Genomic DNA, 25,457 nt, shown 5'->3' with positions numbered 1-25,457 from the left:
TTATTCTTATTAATCCACTGAATAATGCAGGGATTAAAAGGTGCAAGACTTTTTGTACTGTAAACTTTAGATCAAACATGGGGTTCTGATACACACTGATTGCTAATGGGATTCCTTAATAAGAAACCTGAAAATACATTACACCAATTCATGGGAAATGCCCATAGTAATCGAAGAGCCCACTGCGGATCAGAGCTCCCATTATTTGACATAATGTGTGTGATATATTTCCAGTTACCAAAATAAGTACCTAATGTACTTGGATCCTTATTAAGTATTCCTGTTAGAAATCATTGGATATTCTCACTGGTATTGCATTTGGATGCTTTTTAAATGATGTTTCTAATTTTATGATTGAGGCACTTACAGAATCCTCCTTTAGTACATTACACGCTGTTTTAAAATAATAAATATCAATTCAAGTATACATATTTGTATTTGTGTATCCAAATATAAAGTCTTGGGGAACTACAATAACAGAAATCTGGTTATACAAACTAAAAGATTATACGCTCTTTTATTCACTCCTTATTTGCTCTCATAAAACAACCTTGGGACTAAAAAAGTAAAGGATTGGTGAATATTTTATGGTTTAAGATTAAGATAGACCTAAAGCAAATTCCTCTGCAGTCTTTTTCAGCATCTTATAATAATAATAATAATACTCCTTGCATTTGATTTAGCGCCTTATCAGGTCTTCAAGACGTCTCAAAGCGCTTCACAGAATATACTCTAAAGTGAATTGACTGTATTTTGTGGGTGAAACATGGCAGCCAATTACGCACAGCAGTGTCCCACAAACAGTTGTGGATTGAGTGACCAAATTTTTTTTAAGGGCTTATTATTCAGAAAAGCGATCCGCTAATCGACCAACAACCAGGTTGCTACTTACTTAATGTTTTGCATTAGAAAGTTGTCTAATGTTTTCCATTTCTTGCTAAGTGGACAAGAAGCTGACAGTGTTCCTGTAGTAATGTTCTACTTGTATTTGGCATGCCACTTAAGCATGTTGAAACATTATAAAGTTGCACACAATGAGCTACTTTGCAGTGAAGGACTTGTGCTAGGCAAACATAGAACAATTCCAGTGCAGGAACATCCTACTAGTAGCAGTGAGACGAATGACCAATTAATCTGTTTTTGTGTGAATTTAGATAAGAGAGGAACATTGGCCAAGACATCAGGAAAACTCCCAGGTTCTGTTTTTGAAATAATGCCATTGAAATTTTAATGTCAAACTGAACTACTAGAACAGATATAGGTTCACACCCGAAGGTCAGCACATCCAACACACTGTGCAAGCTCAGTACTGTACTAGAATGTTGAAGACTTAAAGTCATGCAGTGGGGCTTGAACCCACTATCTTCCAACCCAAAGGAGGCAATGCTACCAACTGACACAAAGATTATTTCACAGGATTGTTGTGTGTGACAGAGTGTGGGCAGGTCAGTTCTTATTGGTGAGATACGGAACAACAGATTTCATTTTGTGCTCTTCAATATCCAACTAAGGACAAAGGTCGCAATCTGTGAGGTAAAAATTAACGTCACTCTAGAATTTGGGTAAGAGTTAGTAGACTTTACTGTTCAGAACAGAATCGGAATCTGTAAGATAATGATCCTTGCATTTGATATTAGAGTCTTTCGTGTTGGGAGAACGTCTCAAAGCATTTCATAGGATTTACTGTAAAGTATAGTGAGTGTGCATGTTGCCACCATGATGTTCCAAATAATGAATGGAGCTCTAAATTGACCCAATATAAACTTGCTCTAGGCACTACATTTTGACAGACACCATATTGACCATCAGGAAAAATCCCATAAATTGTTAGAAACAAGAAAAGGCCATGAGGTCCAACAGGTTCTCTGTGACTCTCAACATCACCAACTACCTGCACCCAATGCGATAACTGCTCTCTCACAAACTATTGTGGTAAACTTTCATGAGCCAACTTAATTATTTTAGAAACAACTTTTAATAATATTTGTAACACAAATGTAACGACAACAACTTGTATTTATATTGCATCCTCTGTGTGGGGTGTCATCTCAGAATGCTGAGGTAATAAGGAATACGAACATAAGGAATGTATTTAGTTCATACACTTGCAATTATGTTCTTGCCAACAATTCACCAGTTAAATTGATGCTTCACTTCTTGGCTGTTTGTGAAACTTAGGGTTAGGGTTAAATGAGTTGACCCACTTGCCTACAATCACAGTCACTACACTTTATAGAAACAAAAATTTGTAAAGAGCCTTAAGATAATTCAACAAGAAAAAGCTATATATCAAATGCGTGCATGTATTATTGTTATTATTGTTTGTTATTATTGTTATTATTGTTTGTTATTATTGTTATGTTGTTACAGTTATATCACTTTGTAGAGGTAATTTCTAAATGGTTTTCAGTGGAGGGTCAACCAAACCATTAACACTGTTAACGGGTGTTACTTTTCCTAATATATTTGAGCTTCCTAAAACAGCTACTTTTGCAGGAGATTGATATTTTATTCATCAGGTATTTTGTCAAGCCATTTTCAAATAGTCCTATTAACAGTCCCTGCATCGGTGATTATAGGAACTATGATTGTTTTACATTGTCACATATCTTATTTTTAATCTCAATAAAATGACAATGAAACCCTGCAGCAACCCTGCACATACTATATAATAATACATATATATTATATAGAATCATAAAATATTACAGCACAGGAAGAGGCCATTCGGCCCAACGTGCCTGTTTCGGTTCTTTGAAAGAGCTACCCAATTAGTCCCACACCCCCACTCTTTCCTCATATCCCTGCAAATTTTTCCTTAGGTCCTTCATGACCTCCAGGCTCGACTATGCAAACGCCCTGGTTATCAGCCTTCCCAACTCTTCTCTCCACAGGCTGCAGATAATCCAGAACTCTGCAGCCAGTGTCCTCTCCCACATCAAACTCCGTGACTCCATCTCCCCCATTCTCGCCCGACTCCGTTGGCTCCCTATCCTTCAGAGGATCCAGTTCAAGATCCTGGTCCTCACCTACAAAGCCCTCCATGGCCTCGCCCCACCCTACCTCTGTGACCTCCTAACCCCCTACCAACCCGCCTGCTCCCTCCGCTCAGTCGGCTCTGGCCTGCTCCACATCCCCTGACCCACCCGCCCCACCATTGGCAGGAGAGCCTTCAGCCACTCTGCCCCCAACCTCTGGAATTCCATTCCCCAGTCACTCCGCCTCACCCCTCCTTAGCCTCCTTCAAGTCCCGCCTCAAGACCCTCCTCTTCGACATGCCATCGGCCACCCCCCTTCCCCGCCCCTCCATTCTCCCCCCCGACTCCAGCTCGGGTCTGAAATGCTGTACACTGTACACAGCGCCTTGCGATGTCCTCCCGCGTGAAAAGCACTATACAAATGTAATCTTGTTGTTGTTGTTGAGAGAGTCGTTGCCTCCCAGCTTCACTCTTTCCTCTCCTCTCACTCCCTCCATGAACCCCTCCAATCGGGTTTCCGTGCTGCCCATAGCACAGAAACTGTTCTGGTCAAGGTCACAAACGACATCCTGACCATATGTCACCAGGGCTCCCTCTGCCTCCTCGTCCTCCTCGACCTCTCTGCTCCTTTAGCACTGTGGACCATTCAATCCTCCTCCACCGCCTCTCCTCCCACCTCAACCTTCAAGATTCTGTCCTTGACTGGTTCAGGTCCTACCTTTCACACTGCCTCTACTTTGTGGCAGCAATCGGCTTCTCCTCCAGCCCCCACACCGTCTCGTACGGTGTTCCTCAGGGCTCTGTCCTCAGTCCCCTCCTCTTCACCCTCTACATGCTCCCCTTTGGTGACATCATCCGCAGACATGGGGTAAATTTCCATATGTACGCAGATCACACCCAACTCTACCTCTCTGCCTCCACCCTCAACTACAGGACAACAGGTGTCCTGACTGACTGACTGACTGTTCAACATCAAGTCCTGGATGAGGGATCACTTTCTCCAACTGAACGTCAGCAAGACCTAAGTCCTCCTGATTGGATCACGCCAGCGCCTCTGCACCTCGGGCACTGGCAGCATCAGCCTCCACAGCTGCACACTCAACCTCACTAAGCCAGTCAGGAACCTGGGTGTCCTGTTTGACCCTGAACTGTCTTTTCTCCCCCACATCCACGCCATGACTGGCACTGCCTACCACCACATACGCAACTTTAATAATGATGATAATGATAATAATAATCCTTGCATTTGATATAGAGCTTTTCACGTCTTCTAACGTCTCAAAGCGCTTCACAGAATGTACTCTAAAATGAATTGCCTGTATATTTGTGGGCAAAACGCGGCAGCCATTTGCACACAGCATTGTCCCACAAACAGTTGTGGATTGAAGAGATCAATTTATTATTGTGTGTTTTTTTGGAGGGATTATTATCAGGCATGGGGAGTAAGGAAACTTGCCCAAGGTTTCGACCTGCCGGGACTGGAACCCAGGTCTCTCACTTGCGAGGCGAGTGCTCTAACCACTGAGCTACAGGACTCCTGACATTGCCAGACATCGTCACTACCTCATCCCTCAGACTGGCGAAACCCTCACCCACGCATTCGTCACACCAAAGCTCGATTATGGAAACTCCCTCCTCATCGGCCTTCCCAAATCTTCCCTTCACAAGCTGCAGATCATCCAAAACTCTGCAGCTCGTGTACTCTCACACACCAGGCTCCATGACCCCATCACTCCCACCCTCGCCCGACTCCACTGGCTCCCCATCCCCCAGAGGATCAAGTTCAAGATCCTCGTCCTCACTTTCAAGGCCATCCATGGCCTTGCCCCCTCCTACCTCTCTGACCTCCTGACTCCCTACCAACCTGCTCGCTCCTTCTGTTCAGCGCGCTTCGGTCTGCTCCATGTTTCCCGCTCAACCTGCCCTACCATCGGTGGCTGGGTTTTCAGCCTCTCTGCCCCCACACTCTGGAACTCCAGAGTTCCCTTCACCTCGCTTCCTCCCTTGCCTCCTTCAAGGCCAGTCTCCAAGACCCTTCTCTTCGATCGTGCCTTTAGTTGCCCTCCCACCTCTCTGCCTTCCTTCACCCCTACACCAAACCTCCCCCATGCTCCGGCCCCAACACCTGACTGTTCAGCACTTTGGGACATCCTCCCGATGTGAAAGGTGCTCTATGAATGTAATTTTAGTGTTGTTGTTGTTGTTGGAGAAAGGAAAGTGAGTCAACTTTTCAAGTCTACGACCCTTCTTTAGAACTGGGGCATGTTGGGAGGGAGGAGCTTTTAAGGGATAACGGAGAGGGGAGAGGCAGGGCAGGGAAGACAAAGGACAAAATGGGGTAGAGGACAGGGGATGATGGGTTAAAGCGGTGTTAATGATGCAAAACAAAGTAGGGGATCGCAACAAAACAGGGGAAAAGAGATGTTAATAATTCAAAACAAGGAGGGGTGTTGGGGGAGTGGTGGGGGGTTGGGGTGGAGGGGTGGGAGGCGGAATTGCAACAAAACTGGCAGACCAGAGAGAGAAAAGTTGTGTCTGGGACCCAGATGCTGTGGTAATGGTCACAGAAGAGGTGGAAGGGGAAGGTGAGCTGTTATGGTCTGAAATTATTGGAATCAATATCGAAAGCCTCTCCCTCCTAAGATACCGCAGTTCTGACGAAGGGCCGTAGATCTGAAACAATCACTCACTTTCCTTTCTCCATAGATGCTGCCTGACCTGCTCGAGTGTTCCCAGCGACTTCTGTTTTTGTTTCTTTTTTTTCAGGATGTCCTTTAACATTATGTTCAACTCTGATAAGAATCTTTAAATTTTTTGCCACTTGAATTATTCTATGGAAAATCCAGACCATTGAGGTGTGTTGAGTATTGCACATGCAAGTATTCTGCAGGTGCCTTATCTCTCCTGCCAATTGTTGGTTGCAGTGAGGGAAATCAGATCTGGACACCAGAGTTTTAACAGCAGGCTGGCTGGTATGTTTGAGCCGAATGAATGATTGCCATTTTTGCTTTAACTGACTTGCTGCTATTTAATTTTTCAAAGATTGATCAGAATCTTTTTTCAATTTGTTTTTTCAACAGCTTAATTGGAGCTCATAAAGGTAATTCCAGAGAAGCAGTGGGTTATACAGTATTGAGAATTGTGCACACATCTGCACAAAATCACAAGAGAAGTTTGGTTGGAGAAGGTCCTTCAGTGCATTTGATTTCATCCTTCAAGGATACCCACTTTATTTGGCTATTACCTTGTCCTGCATTGGCATATCTGATAGTTTTATTTTGCTGCACAGACAAATCCAGATAGAAACAAGTTCACACTTGTAGAATTATATGCATAGACAATGGACAAAATATCACTTAAAATAATGTGCTGTTGAATGACACCATCTTAATAATTCCCAAGTGTGTAGATTGGTTATACTCTTGACATCATGAGTGATGAACTTTTAATGTGTCCCTCTTCCCAAGTAATGTCTGGTTTGTGCAATGTCAGTTTTATTCAATGGAGGGAAAAACAAATTTCAAAAAAGGAAACACAATTTTCTTTTCAATGATTTTGAACACATTTATTTGGTGTTTTGCCAAGTTATGATCCTCACTGCTTTATCAATGAAGGATGTGCAGGCAACTGGGAAATGAAGAAGTAGAGGTTAAGACCCAGATTTAAGTCTAAGAGTAATAGTCGGAGGAATAAGATTGAATGTGACTTTCTCATTCTTTTTACTTTTCTTTTATAGAGATGTGGTTAAAGCATGAGGGTTGGTATGAATTTCATGGGTTAGGGTAATAAATGAGAAATGGGAGAAATACATCTGGGAGATGTGGGTTTGCCAATGGAAGTATCAAATAGCAAGTCAAAGATTTAACTTCAGACATGGCAAGAATTAAATTGATTTAATCTGGAACACAAAGAAATGAGCAAATTGACAATGCTACTGACCACTTAATTTATTGTTCATTGTAGTCAATTTAATGAACAAGAAATTAAAGGCAATTAAGGTTGAGAATGAACAGAGACTCAAATGAGCTAAAACAGGACTGGATATTGGCAAGGAAGGCCCACAAATTCCATCTATTCGTAGCCTGTAAGACAATGTTACCTTGAAATTTACGATGGTGCAGAATTGTGGAAATGTCATAAATTCAATGTTAATTTGGAAACTTTTTTTGCAGTTCTTTTAAATGCTTCCAAAATAAGACTTAATTTAACAACTTTGAACAATACTACACCATCTCAAATTTTAAAACAAAAAGTTCTTGCAGGTTAAAACAAGGTGACATTGAGGCCCAGCATTGGACACAAGGACAGCCACAGGATATTTCAGATCTGGTGTTTAACACCGAGCTTGAGGACCACTTCTGTACTGGTAGTCAGTACGTGGTCAGTCTGAATTTTGTGATAGTGTTAACACTGAAATAAATGTAACAGATGTCAGGGGAAAATGTATATAGAAATTAAAATAGTAGATACAGGCACTCCAGGATGGAATAGTATTTATTTGGGAAGACTTAGAAAGAGATCTATATGCATTAGTTGACTCATTACTATTGTCCAAACAGTGTTAAGAGGCATTATCAGAGATGGGTGCCATCCTTCAGCTGAAAACATTAAACTGAGGTCCTATCTGGCTGAATGTGCATGTTGAAGAACTCATGAGATTATTTGAGAAATGAAGAGCATTCTCACAGTTTCTTGTCTCATAAACTTACAGGTAAACTGATTATTCACCACCTGGTTTTTTTTCTGGGACATTGCTCTGTGCATATTAGCTGCTGTGTGTTCACCTACAAATATAGGTACACAGTCTCTACACTTTACAGGAAACTCTGTGAAGCACATTGATTTGCATCGACTGCAGTACATGAAATGCAAGGATTGTTTGCGATCTCCTTTGCTGCAGTGAAAGAAGATTCAAATCAGTTCATGTATATGGACCCAATTTTGACATCAGTTAAGTTTACTTCCCCTGAAATCCTGCAGTGATTTTTAAAAATATATTTTTTTAAAAAGGATGATTGAATATTGCACTATTTGCAAAATGCAAAAGCAATGGATTTGTGAATTTGTCTTTTTGTGGGGGTTTCTCTGCTTATAGTTGCTCCGAGACTGCCTCTGGAGGTGACAAACGCATCCACGAGGGTTTTGGCTGCATTTGGGGTAAGGTACGGTTGGAGGCGGGCAATGTGGTGGAGGTGGAAGAAGGTGGTTCTGGTTAGGGACCGGATGTGGGGGAGGAAGAACAGTTGGTGGTCAAAACTGACACCTAGATTGTGCACTGGTTTGGTGAATCTGAGGGAGAGCCCAGGGAGGTTGAGGAGTTTAGATCCGCAGGAATGAAGATGTTGACGGAAGCCAAGGAGTATGGCTTCTATCTTGTCCACATTCAGCTGCAGAAAGTTTACACTCATCCAGGCCTGATATCTGCCAGACAAGCTGATAGAACATTGGCAGACCTGGAGTTGGTACTGGAGGAGGAAAAGTAGATTTGTGTGTCATCCGCATACATGTAGAAGTTTACCCCGTGTCTGCAGATGACATAGCCCAGTCAGAGCTTATAGATAAGGAAAGGAAGAGAGCCAAGGATGCAGCCCTGGGGTATCCCGCAGGTGACCGGGCGGGGGCAGGAGGAGAAATCATTTGCCAAAATGAAATGGAGGTGATTGGTTAAGTAGGAATCGAACCATTCAAGTGCAGTAAGAAACCTGGGGTACTTGAAGGTTTATAAAACACCAGGCCATAATAAAATTCATTTGAGAATACCAAAGAAATGAGGATGTAATAGAGGACAATCTACTATGCTTATTGAACACATGAATGATGCCAGAAGACTAGAAAGTAGCTAACTGATTCCAGTCTTGAAATCTCAAGTACAGTGTGACAGATGATTGTGGGATGATAGGTCTATCAGTTTGACATCTACAGCAGGGAGTCCATTAGAAAGAAAGTAATTCAAGAATATTTAGTAAGGAAAAAAGACAAAGGGGAGCAGTGAGGTATCAGAATATATTGAAGTTCTTTGTGCACTGTCATCAGAAGCGAACTAGAAGATGCAATTATAATTGCAGGAACATGTGAGCTAAAAATAAGACAAGGAGCAACTATTATTGCTGAGCAGGGAATACTGCTCCTGTTGGTTTTCATGTTCATAAAGAAAGAAATTGAACAGTAGATCAGGAGGTAAATACTCCAAAAATGGCTATTCAGTAACCAGGATAGCTGCATTTATTACCAAGACTTTTTTTTTATTCTTTCATTTAATGCACCATGTTGTTTTAAAGAATCTGTACTACCAACTGTACTGATCAATAGACTAATACATGTCACAAAACTAACATTGCAAAAAGGAGTCTAACTGTCCTCAGACCCCTTGCTGCTCTGGGCAACATGTATTTGCAGAAAGCCAATAATCAGAGATGCTGCATTACCCAGGAAACATAAGCTCATCCGTAAGCTCTGTACCAGTGTATGATTTGAAAATAGGACAGATATTACTTTGCAATTGAACGCAAAGTCTCGCTGTGAAGACCAGGAATAGAATAGACATTCTTACAAATTATACTATACATGGCAAGTTCCTGATAGGGCTTGAGCTGTCTGACAGAGTCACTGAGTAGAGGCTATTCTCTTCACAACAGGACACAAGAGGAAATCAGAGTTTCTCATGTATCTCCAACGCCTAGTTGAAGGATAGCTTTGACAGAGAGCTGACAGCAGGATGCCTGCCCACCCTGGCCACACAATGATACCTAAGGGAGAACTTGAACAGAATGCAGCAAAATACATACCAATTTTAAACAAGGGACAAAATAATGTTTCCTTTTTATCCAGTTCCTTTAAAATGCTTGCTTGTTATTTTCATTTTGTGTATTGCCAACAATAAGAAGCAAAGTTTCATGATGTGAGGACATTGAAGTCCAACTTGGTGGGCCAGAACGTTCTTTTGCTATCTTTACTGAGTAATAAAACAAAATAAAATGTTCAGAATAGGCCATATATAATATATATATACACATGTAATCCGGTCTATTCTGAAAATATTCTTTCAATTTTGAGGGCTTATTCATAGACTGTTTATATTGATATGGTATCTATTTAAATTTGTAATAACTTCTAGACTTCAGAAGAGCAAACATCTAATGGCTAAAATTCTTCTTGGCTTTAAGTGTAATGATGGATGGATTGCACTTATACAAGGTATTTCACATAGCAAATCGTCTTCAAGCACTTCACTGAGACAAAGTAGAAGCCCAAGCATGGTGAGAAATGGGGGAGGTGGGATTTGGAGGGAGGTGGTTGAAGGCTTAGTCAAAAAGAAAGGTTTTTAGCCTGATTTTAGAAACTTTACTCAAATAGTCATTAATCATGAGTAAGTGCTCCGAGGGCCCGTCTGGCATGAAGCGTGCTATATAAATGCAAGTTTTTGTTGTTGTAAGTATTGAGAGTCAGGGCTGGCTGATTATTCAACTATTGGGGGTGTGGGGGTGGGGGGTGGGGGGGTGGGGTAGGGAAAGCATCAATAGACAGTGCTGATCTTATCCTAATCTGGCAGCCATACACTTAGACCTTGCAAATGGGTTGTAGGACAGCCATCAATAGTGAAAATCATGGCTAAAGTCAACCAGTGGCATACAGGTGCTGGATATCCACATTCTGGATATGCATGATTCGTATGCCAGACGTAAAGTCGGGCTGAAGTTTCGAGAACATTTTTCAGCAAGCTTCCCATTGCTTGTCTATGAGCAATTAGAGAGAGAGAGCGAGAGAGAGCGATACAGAGCCAGAAACATTAAGTTAATCAGAGAGAATCAGACAAAAGAGACAGCAAAAGAGAGACCCATGTTGTGAGTGGAGGAGAGAAAGAGGTTGGCACTCTGGGGAGACCTAAGAAAGGGAGAGAGGAAAGGAAGGGCTTGTACAATGTAGTACTATAGTAACCCTGTGGTAAAACGTTTTTGTCAGTACTGTGCATTGTATTTTAATGCTCTCGTATCCACATTGTTTTCACACACACAGTGGGACACAGTGGCCATATTGGGCTCTCTAGTGCACTGTGACACTTGTGATCCTTCGGTCACCATGTAGCGCCACCTATTGCTGATTTCTGTTACTCTTTAAACAGATGGATTCCACTAAACTGCCCCTGAATGGAAATCTATAAAGTTACATATTTAAAAGGTATTCAGAGAGTAGTTCAACTGTGATAAAAAATGTGTTTTTCATTTCCTCTTTTCTAAGCCGGTTATGAAAATGTATGGTTTGTTGGCACACACTGCACATCTACTGTCTCACCGGCTGCTTCACCTGCATTAATCATGATGACGTCATATTTCACAGCACTATTTATCATGAGATTGTGCTGATTTTCTCACAGAATTATTTTAACCCTTTGAACACTCAATGCCCTTCAGAAAATCTGCAAAGATGTTCCACATCAATAATATTATTTGCCTAAATTTGTAATGCCTTATTTCGAATTGAGATCAAAAGAGAAAGAGCTTTAAAATAGCAGGACCAGTCTAGGAAATGTGTAAATTTAAATAAACATAAATAACTACACAGTTTGGTAAGGCATACGTTTTTCTTAAAGAAACAAAGAAGTCTTTCCTTTCTATATATAGTTGTGCAATTCTTGTCTGGGTCTCTAGGAGTGCACAGTAGATTTCTCATCCCTCAATTCTGACATAACAGTATAAAACAATCTGGACAACTTCTGAAAATGCTTAGATCTAGTTTATTACCCCATCTCTCAACTGTAACTTGTATTGGAAATACTCCTATACAGTACAAGTCAAAGTATTTACATTCAGAAATCACAGTCGTTAAAGTTTCTTTATGTTATTTCATACATTAATTTATTTTTATTATTTTAGGACCATGTTATCCAGAGTAATCTAGAGCTGAGTTTGGTTCAGATTCCACATCCCATCCTACCTGACTGATGCAGTGAAATGTATTTTAATTTATGGAGCTAGATTATGTAGAAAGATAGAATTTGTAGTTTATACAATATTTCGGTATTGCACCAACAACTGTAATAAACAGTCCATGTGACTACTTCAGTGTATTTTTTGTTACTCTCCTCCTTGGATAGAATTAAACAGAGTCGCTTTGGGCTGAGGTTGCTCCAAGGTGACGCGCCTGGCAATGGACCATCAAATTGGAGTAAATTTTCTGTGACGGTTTTGCTAGTCCAATTCCTGAACCATGCATTTCCATAGTATTCTAAGGCACTGTTGATGATCCCAGCGAACCTTACTCATCAGCACGACATAGAGAGCAAACCACTCAACACCTGTTAACCCTGCTAGCAAAAGGCCTACCACATAGGGTGGTCCTAGCTGGACAACCAATGGGAAACTTTCCAGTGTTCATTAACATGGAAGCCATTCTTCTGTGGAATTATTTATAGTGTAGCATCGAAAACACGGTTCATTAGTCAAGTATTACAACATGTTTAGTGGTACATTCAATATTTATCATATTGAATGTCAAATAGGCACAATCACATTAGAATAGAAAGCAACAAGCATCATGCTTAGTAGAAAAAATTTCAAATTAAGATTCCCAAACTCTTACCGATATATTACTGTCAGGCATCTGAAAACCAATTGATACTATAATCAATGTGAGGTTGTTGCAACATCTCAATTATAAACCTGCTTCCAATTTGGCTTTGGAACAAACTGGCTGATTTGTGACAATCTTCATGTCATAGTCCGGAATAGGAGTTATTACAGCAGATTGATAGGACGATGGGACAGTAATTCTGTTAATGGGCTCCAGAATAACCCCACAATTTTTGGAAGATGCCTTCTTTGGGCCTATCTGATGAATCACTAGATTGGATTCATTCCTTAGAGGGCAAATTCACGAGGCCATGGTACAAAATCTCATTGCTAATCTCTGAGATAAGAAGACTTGTCCACTTTGAGTCTTACCTTAATTTGTTTGTTAACCGCATCACTTTCAACAGAATTGTTAATTCTCCACTTAATTCCCCATTTGAAAGATAAGTTGCAGCTTACATTATACATCAATAAGGACAGTTACAGATAAAACTGCCCGCTGTCCAGGCTAAGCTTGAGTACAAGAGAACCAAATCAATGATTTTTCAGTGTCGACTGATCATGATGTTGACTACTCATCTATTTCATAAAGATTACAAAATGTTTACAATTGCAAATACTCATCTACATAGCTGGGCAAACACACATGATCTATTCCGAGACAAAGGTAGCTGCAAATCTGGTAGACATGTGGGAATTTTTTAAACTGTTTCATGCTACGATCCTTGTCACTGTTACCACCTTCAGTGTTCGAAAACCTCAACTAGTGATGGGAATTTGTAACTATTTCTGTACTAAAGAGGGCTGTAGAGAAACCTATCTATCGCTGTTGACTTGTTAGAGTGTATCAGTAATTAGAGGGCTTTTCAATTTAAGATAATTAGTAAATGAGCAAATGGGGAGGTAGGAGAAATTTTACTTTACAGTATATTCTGTGAAGCGCTTTGAGACATCTCGAAGACGTGATAAGGCACTATATCAAATGCAAGGATTATTATTATTATTGTTGTTGTTCAGAGCTATGCTGAGTAATATAGACTTGATAAAGATGGCTTAACACATTCCCGAATTCACCAAGTCAACCCCTTATATGAAACTGTATGTATGACAATGCATCTTCTTGCATTCCATTGGCCCTGTTAAATAACTGGTTCTGTTAAAAAACAAATATTTATTCAAGAGATCAATGTTATTTCCCAGCCATGTATTTCAGATTGAATCCTAGTTATTGTTTAGTCAGGATGTCATTACACTAGATAAATGGAGTGTCGTATTTATCACTACCAGCCATGACTCCCACTGCAGCAAAACTACCTTCTGTCAGTGCTAACAGTTCTGACTTAATTTAATGAATTTAAATACAGTAATTATATTATTGAGCATATGTGCGTATGGAAATAAATATATTGATGTCTGAAGAACTGCTTGAGCCTTTTTTGTTCTTGTTTATAATCATGTTTTTTGAATGCGGTCGTAAACTTAGTTTCTTGCAATCATTCCCTCTCGCCCAATATTGTTTTCTAGATAAAATTATAGCTTTCGATAACAATGTAACCCGTAAGCATACTCTAAATATTGTTTTAAAGAAACAAACACAGGAGAAAGTTACTAAGTTGACAAGCCACTTACACATCATTTCATCTTAAGAGCCACCTTGTGCAAACTTTAAAGCGTAACATTAGAAAATAATATCCAAGCAAGCAAAACATCCTTCAAGAGGAAACTCCGGGTGGAAAATATAGCCTTTATTGTGCAAAAATAATACATTCACAAATAGGAAATTACAGTATTCACTTCTATATAGAGTCACATGCAAAAGCACAACACTGTTGCGTTAATACTGAATCTACAAAGCCCATTTCAGTTTCTGGCGGAAAAATAATTTGATCATTAAATGAAAGGTTGAAAAGAAACACTCCTCTTTTTCTGCTCTGTAGTTTTCAACTTAGTTGCCACAGATCGGAGCTGTTTGATTGCAGAAGCAGTTCAGGGGAGGAGCTGCTCTTACAAACAGCTTCATGGCTATTGGATAAAGTTGACATCGACTGACACTGAGGGAATAAATGAATCTGGGACTCTCTTCCTGATCTGAGACTTGATCTCTCAAGCTTAAAGCATCAGCACCCATTGTGATTTAATTCTACTCTCTTACATTTCACAAAGTCGCACGGATTATTTTTGACAAAAGTGATCTGATCTAGAGCGATGGCACTGATGAGCCCTTACTCGTGGACGGAGGATCTGGGCTGTCCTCCAGGGGAAGGGAAGCCCAGGGCTGGGATCACCGCTCACGAATCTCCAGCCAGGAACAAAACTGAGCCCCGAATCCGAAGACCCATGAATGCTTTCATGGTCTGGGCAAAGGACGAGAGGAAGAAACTTGCGATCCAGAACCCCGATCTCCACAACGCAGAGCTCAGCAAAATGCTCGGTGTGTATGTCTACAAAGTTTTTAATGCGAAACTTTTATTTCCCTCGAAGTGTTGCAGGATCTTTAAACTATACTACGTTTTTAAAGTGCTACTCTTTGAAAGTATACATAAGATTTATTTGGGTTTGAATTATAAACCTATTATTTACTAAAAAAACAAATTTCAGAAGGACTGGCCATTGAATAAACTTGTTCTGACTATTAGTTGCCTTGTGAGACGTAATTAAATACTATTAGGCTATTTACCTGATAACTTCTAGAAATAACAGTATTCATTACACTAAATCAGGCTCAAATATATTTTATTTTATATACAAATCTGAATCCAAGAAGTGAATTTAATGTGAAAAAACATTCTGAAATGTTATCTCATTAATATCTAAAGTTTGAAGAAGTGCTGCAATTTTATTTTTAACCTGTTTAATATCTGCTTCTGTGAATATGGACTTATAAAAACAAATTGTCAGTTTTTCGCTCTGTTGCAGAATAACTTGTAAGGAGAATTTATCATCCTTCTTTAATATTTTATTTTTGAAGAAATAAAATGGACCCATTTATATTATTTCTTGTACAAAACAAAGGTTATTTTGGAAACTAAACATACTGTAAAATACTGAGCCTTGAATCCGAAGTTATTCATTGGTTATTTATTCAGCTACATTTTGCTAAGTTTAGGACAGAATAATTGACTGGAAAACCTGAGCAAAGTTTAGTTAGGATCTGGTTTCTATAAATATCTGTAATTTTATAAAATGTATATTTCCTTCCACCTTATTAAGAAACAATTAGAGGCATTAAGATTAAGGTTTTTTTTGCTCTGTTATGTAATCAATGATGATCAGTCGCGCTAAGTACAATTTTGAGCCAAATTCAGTTTGTAAATCACATTCAGTTTCACTCACTCTCATTACTGCAGCAGCACAGATCTTAAAGCAGTTCAGTCTAACAGCTATACCTGAATGCATCCTGCTTTCTGCATTTGAACTGAAATGTGAAAAATCTTATTAAATCTCCTTTCAATACAATAGGAGCCAATGCGATATTTAGGGCTAATTAATCATCAAATCTCGTGACTTTCTACGAGCTTCATATGCTTCTGCATCATCCTTATTATCCTATGATATCTTTAGATTGAGCAAAGCTCATCTCACAGAATTAAAGATATAAATAACCCAGAAGAAAGGAAAGAGATTTTACCACAGCCTAAAATGAAATGAGTGCAATGTGGCCCAACTATAATAGACTGATAGACAGAGAAGCAGCATGGGAGAGGTGGATAGTTATAATTCAGTCTTATCATTTTAAGTGTACAGGCTGTTCTTTTTGGAACAAAATCGAGGAAACACACTTTAAAAAAGTAATCGATCTACAATAAATATCTTTGTGGTGAGGATTTTCATATACAGTATGCGTTACATACAGTATAACTTGCATCTCTTCCCCACCACTATCCTTTTGGATAAAGTAGATTGGGGGAGAATATGATTAATACCTGCCCTTCTCTTTTTGAATGTGATGACGTATTACTGAGGTGTAAATCCATTGTTCAACAACTGTAGTTGTTACTAACCAAAACCTCTGTCCCGTCATTGTTCTTCATGTGAAGAGCCTGAGCAATAATGTTCATTGCATTTGATATATGCGCCTTGTCATGTTGTCGAGCTGTCTCAAAGCACTTCACAAGATTTTACTGTGTTATGTAGTAGCTGTATGTTTTTAAGCAAGTAAGGCATCCAATTTGTGTACAGGAATGTCCCACAAACAGCCATGAAGTGAATGGCTAATTTATCTGGGGGATTGTTGAAGTGTCAGCAGGCTCTTCAACCATGGCTGGAAATCAGAGCTCAGCCCCATTCTGTCCTCAGCAAATGCCACACATTTGTACTTTCCAGAGGGCTGCTGGATATTGATGGAACCCTGGATATTCTTTTTTTCTGATATTAAATATTAACTCCCTCTCCAGCCATTTTGGCTGTTAAAAGCTGTGGGATCACACTTAGGTGGCTCAGTACCAGAATCGGAATTAAGTATCAGCTAATATAACTTTGAACTATTTTAACTGTTTTGTTGGTTTATGCAGATCAATTCACTCAAGTCGAGTGCTACAGTTCAGATCCTCCCATTATGACAGAGCAACCGTTCAGACACCACACTAGTATTAGAATGAGATATTTGACAATTATTTGGAGACAGTAACATCACAACATTAGTAATTGTTTATTTAATTTCTCCACTGGGCATTTTACTGAAATTAATTTAATTCCTGTCACCCAAAACATTGCTCAAGGCAATGTTTAAGATGAGGTGCAACAAATGAGTAATAGTATGTAGATTTTGCTATGGTCCCTTTATTATTGATTTGGTTGAACAAATAGGTAGACCCACTAGATGGCATCTAAACACCTACCTGGTTATAAGTAGAACAACCGTTCAATAAATACTATGAAAACCTTCTAAATAAACAAGGGGAGAGGAAAGAATGGAAGATTAGAGGTTGCAAAAAGGACATGCATCATTGATTCAATGTGAGATTATCTATTATAGAATGTTGCTTTTTCAATCAACTATGTAATAAAAATTGTAATGTTTATCTGAAGTGAGCATCTTCGGTAAAAATAAAATAGGAAATGTAAAACAATTTTATCTAAGACCTAGGATAATGAATTCCCTAATTTTTCCCCCTTTTTTTAATAGTTAATAAATATCTCTGTGAATAAATAAATAACTAGAAGGAAAATGAAATCATTTAAAAACCCAATACAAAACAGAAAGGAAGAAAAGGGCAGAAAATTGTCTGGGCTGATTTATATAACCCAAGTTGTAAAGGATATGGTTGTGTTCAGGCACTTGAGGAAGGAATCCACTCTAAATTTGCTTCTGTTTAATGTTTATCTTTCAAAACACAATCCCACAGTAAATGAATTAGGTTTTTTGAGTGAGGTGCATGCTACGTGTCACTAGGGGTTCATGAAAAATTTCCCCCAAAAAGTGAAGATTTTATTTCCAATTCATCAACAAAATAAGGCTGAAGGACTAAGGCTCATAGGGCACCACACTATCATGATAGAAATAAAAGTAACAGAGAAATGAGGGCTTAAATAATTTAAAAAATAATAATCCTTGCTTTTGATATAGTGCCTTTCATGTCGGGAGGACATCTCAAAGAACTTTCCAGGATTTTACTGTAAAGTATAGTAACTGTCTTTTGGAGGTGAATGCCTATGCTGCTAATGGGAAGCTCAGGATGCAAAGATTTGTAGGTCGTATACGAGAGGAGATTGACGGAGGTCAGGAGTTTCACAAACTCGAGGTTCTGGGAAAGATTGGATCGGGTGGGATAACTTTTCATTTTAAGTGCTGAGAATGCCAGGAAGAGGAAGATTTTGTGTAGTTTTGAAGAAATGTGGACAACCATATCAGTATTGATAAAATATAGGCAAACAGGAAAGCTTGTGACAAAGAGAGATTGGAGGCCTGAGGTCAGAGAAGGATTACATTTTCAGATGATGATCCTTTACTTGTCTTCTGTTATGGAATATAAGAGAGGAGTTAGAAAATCCTCCCCAGATATAGAAGCAGGATGCAAGGCTTGGATAAAAATGGAGAGTTGTAGGGTTTGAGTTGTAGAGCAAAGAACCAGAAATACATTTTTTTCTTATGCATACATTGAAGTTAACTGCATTGATCTTTATAACTCTTATTTATTCATTTCAATTTTGAGTATCATGCAAATGAGACCAAACTCCCTCCTTCTCCTGACCAAGACATTAGCTCAGACTTTCAAAAGTTAATGAATTCTTTTATTCAGGTAACTTTTATTCTGCTAACTCCAGAAGAGTTTTCATCTTATATATCAGATGCACAATTTAGATTCATCTTCGTCAGTATAACAGTGCAATCTCAGTATCCTTGTGTGAAAGACTAGAGACTGGAGACACTAATCATAGTAAGGGTAGGGAGAAGAGGAGTAACGAGTTATACAGGGTGGCCAAAAAGTCATAATACCATTATAATGTCTAATAAGTCTTAAATAAATTATGATTTTTTTTAGATAATAGGGTAGCTTCACAACTTTTTAGTCACCTTGTACTTCAAGCAATATTATCAGCTGTCAATCAAAAGCTATGAGTGTTGTCAATGAGACAACCCTAAACTCTTTCCCTCAGGGAGACTGCTTCTCAGTCTTTATAGCCCTAGTAAAGCCGATAATTGCCCCATTGAGAACTACATTATAGTTGGGTTCCTTTCTTCTATAATTGCTCCATCAATATGACTTTAATCCCTATTTAAGTGGTTAAGCATTGTTTACCAGTTTACAGTCTTACAATCTGCTAGGTTATCTATCAGGATGACAAATATTCTGTATCTGTCTTTGCCCATCACTGTCCCCTAATATTCCTCATCACTGTCCTCATATAGCCTTTTCTCTGCCAATCATGCCTGAGTCAGTGATCAATCAAGGGTTGTGATGATCTGTGTGTGGCTCGGTTGCCTGAATCCAATCCACTCCAGATCCAGCATTTATGTTGTTACACCACCTGAAAGATTAAGTCACTGTGACATCGTGAATCACTGAAGACTTCAACTAGAGATTATAAATTTGGCCAGATTGTTAATGGACATGTTCAGCTCTGAGCTCTTGATTAAGCTACATTCTGTGAGGACTTTGACTACTGGAAAGGAGGGAAAGAGAGAGAATCACCTACAAAATATATCAGTCCTATTCTATACAGTTCTAGCATTTTGATCTCAGGGATTTAATCATTATATGGATTATTATTATTACTACTTAGAATGCTAAGTTGATCAGTTGATCACCTCCCTTTTTTAGGATAAACAGAGGAACGTGACAGGGCACTTTACTGTCACCTTTGCTACTGTCCTTGAATTGAAACCAATTGCTGAGAAATATGTTCTCACAAATAAATCTAAAGTTTATCAAAGCCTCAAGATTTGATTCGATGCAAAGCATATTCTTATTCTTTTTCATTCTTCCTGAACTTTTGGTTAAATAGAATCTCAGCTAATACCTATGTTGGATATCAGCATTCTATATCAAAACAAGATTTTCTTTATCTTGGCTAGAAATTATAGTAAACAAGTTTTTATTTTTAATTTAGCTTTTTAAAGCTTATATAAAGTGGAGCAGCTGTAAATAGTTTGTAAATAGATCACTTTCAATGTCCTGTATTAAAATTGTTACAGCACACAAAGCTAAAAAAAAAGATACTGTTATGTTACTTTACTATGATTAATATACCAATTGCAGTGTTTGTTTGGGCTGATTAAAAAAGGATAAGGATATCCTTTGCACCAAATCAAATTGTGAGACTGTGGTACGCACTAAATTTATTTGTGAGAACGTATTATCTCAACAATTGGTTTCAAATCACAAAAGCTTCTGAAACTTGTGTTGTGAGAGACTTCTGAATGTACTGTCAGCACTGTCTTAACCTGAGGGTTGATTCCCATTCCTGTGTCTAAAACTAGCAATACATGCAAGTCTTCTAACGCCACTGTAATTGCTTCCAACTGGAGCATTTGTAGCGTTCTTAGCTACCTGAAGGCTCCTCTAATTATAGCCAGTGGAAGGGACATTTTTCATGAAACCTAACGATAACAAAGGATACATTATTTAAAGTCTCTGCCTGACTGCAAGCTATGCAAAAAAAGTTTAAAATAACAGAACAGATATTATTGGTTATGAGACATTGAATCAGAAAGGTCTAAAAATATTTGGCCAACTGATAGTTGAGACCTTAAACTAATTTAGTGATCTATTTAGTTTACTGTAAAATAACCATGTACAACTACTGCATATGGTTTAGACAATCTAGAGACACTGAATAATGCAAAATAATATAAAAAGGACACTTTTATAATATATGCAATTATATTTGTTTCCAATAGCCCATTATGTAGTGTGGCTCAATCGATGAGCACAAAGTTTGGAAGGTCAACACATCAGTCAAAACAAATTCAGTCACCTTAAAATCATTATACCCAGTGAACTGTGCTAGGCTGGGCTGTTAAAATAGACTGTGGGCTTATTAAGTGGCATGGGTAAAGCATTGGAATGCATGAAACAGAACAAATAACATTGCCCTTAATTAAGCAATAACAATTTGCAGGCCTATATTACTAAATCAGTTGAGTTCAGATCCCTAGAGTTCATGCTCAAGCTGTATGGTGCTCAAGTCAGGCAGCTTTGGAGTACTATGTGCAGTTCAGGCCAACTTGACATAAGGGAACAACTGACCAGGCCTAAGAGGCAATGCAAAGAAGTGCAACGAGGATGATCCACAGTGTTGGAAGAATCAGCTATGATCAATGACTTGACAAGTCAGGTATCTTTAGCATTGAAGAGACTGCTCAGAGGGGACCTTCTAGAGGTATAAAGAATTGTAAATAGAATTGAGAACGTAAACCCAAAATAATACTTTCTGTTATGCAGAACAAGAGGACATTGGTTCAGAGTTGCAAAGGGCAATTTCAGGAAAGATCTTTTACCCAGAGGATAGTTAACGACTGGAACTGGTTTCCAGGAAGGGTGAATGAGGCCAGGGCACTGGACTCCTTTAAAAAAAGAGGTTGGGCATTCTGGAAGGAAGAGAGGACGGGTATTCTGGAAAGATGAGATCAAAAGGGATGAAGGACCTTCTTCATTAGAAACTCTTTTGTGATTCTGTGAACAGTCAATGAAAAACATTTAATAATAACAAAACGGACAGCCATTCTTTAGAAATTTAATCTACAAAAGGAATGGTGCTTCTCTAGTTAATTGCAGTTTTATTTTTACTTCCACATGTATGCGGATGATATCCAACTGTACCTCTCTGCCTCCACCATTGACTCCAGGACCACTGTTGTCCTGATACAATGTCTGACAGACATCAAGTCCTGGATGAGAGCTAACTTTCTTCAGTTGAACATCAACAAATCCGAGGCCCTCCTGATTGGCTCCCATCAGCGCCTTCTCACCCCCAGGCACTGACAGCATCACTCTCCAAGGATGCACACTCTACCTTACTAAACCAGTCTGGAACCTTGGCATCTTGTTTGACCCTAAACTATACTTTCTACCCCACATCTGTGCCATGACCCACTCTGCCTTACTCTACCCTGCATTATCGCCCGGCTCCACCACTGTTTCACACCGCAGGCCGCAGAAACCCTCATTCATGCATTCATAACATCCAGGCTTGACTATGGAAACTCCTTGCTTGTCAGCCTCCCCAATGCCTCCCTTCATAGGCTGCAGATCATCCAGAACTCTGCAGCCCGTGTCCTCTCCCACACCAGGCTCCGTGATCCTATCACCTCCATCTTCAACTGACTCCATTGACTTCCCATCACACAGACGATGCAGCTCAAGATCCTGGTCCTCACCTTCAAAGCCCTCCATGGCCTCACTCCCCCTACCTCTACAACCTCCTAACCCCCTACCATCGTGCACACTCTCTCCATTCAGTGGGCTTCGGCCTGCTTCACGTCCCCAGCCTCGCTCACCTCACCACTGGCAGGCAGGCCTTCTGCCACCACCCTTTGGAACTCCATCCTGCAGTCCCTCCACCTTGCACCCTCCCTTGCCTCCTTCAAGACCCATCTCACTACCCTTCTTTTTGACTATGCTTTCGATCAACCTCCTTCTATCCCTGCCCTCCACCCTCCTTAATCCCGACCCCAGCTCAGGTCCAAAACACTGACCGTCCAGCACCTTGGGATATCCTCTCAATGTGAAAATTGTTATAGAAATGTAATTTTGTTGTTGTTGTATTTGCTTCTAATTGAAATTGTGGGCTGTATTTTAGGCAGATCGTGGAAGGCGCTCGCTCCTGCACAGAAGAGACCTTTTGTGGAAGAAGCTGAAAGATTACGAGTGCAGCACATGCAGGATCATCCCAATTACAAATACAGACCTCGGAGGAAAAAGCAAATCAAACGTCTGTGTAAACGTGTCGACCCGAGCTTCCTCCTCAACAACTTCCCCCATGATCAGCCACCTGTCCCCAGCGGCAGAGCCTATAGGGGACGCCTGGAGGAAGAGGAGGATAAAAGCTATTCATCGGCCTCAAGACTTCCTGTAATCAGCAGATTCAGGGAAACGCAGACCACAAACAACAGCTTTGACAACTATGGGCTACCTACCCCTGAGATGTCCCCTCTGGATGTCATCGATGCTGATCACAGCTTCTTTCCACCTCAATGTCCAGATGATCCTCGTCCCCAGATGACTGAAGGAACATATTGTTCAGAATACGGTCAAAGTCCCATCCAATGTGGACACCTCAGTCAGATCGCAATCTCCCAGACTAGATCTACCATGATGCATCCTGTAACCAGCCGCCCACCTCCACCCTCCTATTACAGCCGCATCCACCATCCTCCCTTCCATTCTGTACATGCAAATACCTCTGTCCACCTTTCTCCCCCTCATCATCTAGATAGCCTGGAACACATCAGCCAAGCTGAGCTTTTAGGAGAAGTGGACCGCAATGAGTTTGACCAATACTTGAATACCTCCATTCGTTCAAATCCGGAAGAGATGGCAATCAATGAACATTCATCTGAAGACAATCCATCAGGAGGTACAGGTTCAGAGAGAAGCCTTATATCTGTTTTAGCAGATGCTACTGCAGCCTATTACAATAACTACAGTGGCTCCTAGAGCAAACTCTTTCCAGTCAAAACAGTATTATTAACCACAGTTCTCTGGACATGGACATTTCCTCAGGGTGCCAAAACAAATAAATAAAGATTTCCATAAGTTATTAAGTACTAAACATCGTTGTTGTTTGCAGTAAATTTTTACACTTTTAAAATCAAAACGCTGCTTGATTCTTAGAACAATTCTTTTTCATATTGTAGGTTTAGTTTTTTTGTGCTTGTAAAGAGGCTCCAGCAATGTATTTAAATATTCACTGATGACTTTATTTTTCCTATGTGTTTATTATTAGCCCCTGTATTCAAATGGTTGGCTTGATATAAATGTGTTGCATTCTAAGTATGTAAGTAATCTGGACTAACTGATCTGTTATCAATTTATTTTTTAAATAAATGCTCCATGAAGTTTTAATCCCACTTTCTTTTCTTGGTTGCTAATATTTATTAAATATTTAACTTTGCAGGTAGCAAATTAACACAATTGCATTTTCATTTCAACATATTCAACATATTTGTAAAAGTTGGCACATGGGATTTTTTTAAAAAACAGTGCTTTTACATTTAGGATAAATTTAGGATAAACACCATTTTTTAAATAAAGAGGCAAATATCTTACATAACAAATTTCAATTGCTCCGAAAATTAAATTAAATGCGCTTTGACCATTCACTATGCTGAAAATGTTTGAAGATATTTGCCAAACAACCTTTGCTTACTGTGAACTTAGCTTGTAAAATTTTAGTAGTAATTTCTTTATGGCTAGTTACTCAGGAAATGTGTCTGTGGTATGCTAACAACATTAATGCATAGATCTCTACGTAGAGGAAACTAGTATATAGAGGGGAGATTGGTGTTTGTAAAATAAATCCAATCTCATGCAATTTATTAATATTTTGTTTGTCAAAGTTTTACCAGGCTCGTTAACAATATTCTGTGCTCATCAACTAAAAATGTAAAGATAGTTTTTCTTGTGAGACTTATATAAAACAATTACAATAATTTTCTGTTTTAGAATTAGATCACCACAACAATTCAGTCCCTACTGAATTTTGAAGTCAGTTTCAGTCTGCATAACTTCTGCCCACAAGAAAATCAAATGAAGACATTTAAAGCCTATGAATTGATAGCAGTGCCAAAGTAGCTATAAATAAAAATTCTCAATGTAAATGTATGTTCCTGGACATGCATAGTACATGTCTCCTAACTTAATGCTGTACTTTGCTCAATGTTTATATATATTGTTTGTTCAAATATTAACGCAGTTTTAAAATCTGAAACTAGGGGCAATTTCAGAACAATTTAATCATAAACTCAACACAAATATTCTAAATTAAATACAAATCCAGAAAAGTGGATCAAATATAAATGTATGAAATCTATGGCACATTTCAATTTAAAGGCACTTCATGAAATGAGCTTCCACTGAAATCTGTTTAACAGATTTTGTCATAACAAGGAATGAGAAGGTCTAATCGTGGTTAATGAGTGTTTGCCTGAGTTTGGGAATTTGAACTGAAGTACCGGATGTGGCCAGAGCTCTCTGCTTCCTGCCTGATAAGACTGTTTCTAGTCCACATTACCTCTCCACCAGGATGTTTGTAGTCACTTTACTACAGTCACCAGACTGAGGGAAGGACGTGTGCTCATGTCAAGCTGGGGGAATAATCCTCACTGATTAACATCATCTGGGACCAGTGACCCCCAACAAGAGATTAAGAAAGTTTTGTTTTGCTACAAAGTTACATTTTAGACGTTAGCAGAACTGATTATCTATGATTCATTAAGTCCAGCAAAGGTAAACTACAAAAATGGATTGAC

At 39.3% G+C, this 25,457-nt stretch overlaps 1 protein-coding gene across 1 annotated transcript; it reads left to right on the top strand.

Moving 5' to 3' along the window:
• Window positions 1-14,560: 14,560 nt before the first annotated feature.
• sox7 (SRY-box transcription factor 7) lies at window positions 14,561-24,056 on the top strand. Its single transcript, XM_007904464.2, has 2 exons — window positions 14,561-14,975; window positions 22,787-24,056. Exons 1-2 carry the CDS (start codon window positions 14,750-14,752, stop codon window positions 23,641-23,643), a joined length of 1,083 nt encoding a protein of 360 aa, XP_007902655.1. The 5' UTR covers window positions 14,561-14,749; the 3' UTR covers window positions 23,644-24,056.
• The last annotated feature ends 1,401 nt before the right edge of the window (window positions 24,057-25,457 follow it).

Source organism: Callorhinchus milii, unplaced genomic scaffold, assembly GCF_018977255.1.
Source record: "Callorhinchus milii isolate IMCB2004 unplaced genomic scaffold, IMCB_Cmil_1.0 Scaffold3, whole genome shotgun sequence".
In the NCBI taxonomy this organism is placed as follows: domain Eukaryota; kingdom Metazoa; phylum Chordata; class Chondrichthyes; order Chimaeriformes; family Callorhinchidae; genus Callorhinchus; species Callorhinchus milii.
Note: the sequence above shows the minus strand (reverse complement) of the source record. Positions and strands in the feature narration are given on the sequence as shown.

What these genes read in the sequence shown, in the direction of transcription:
- sox7 (XM_007904464.2), top strand. Translation starts at nt 14,750, where the DNA reads ATGGCACTGATGAGCCCTTACTCGTGGACGGAGGATCTGGGCTGTCCT. An exon ending in AGAGCTCAGCAAAATGCTCG is followed by an intron (nt 14,976 to 22,786) that starts GTGTGTATGTCT and finishes GCTGTATTTTAG; the next exon opens with GCAGATCGTGGAAGGCGCTC.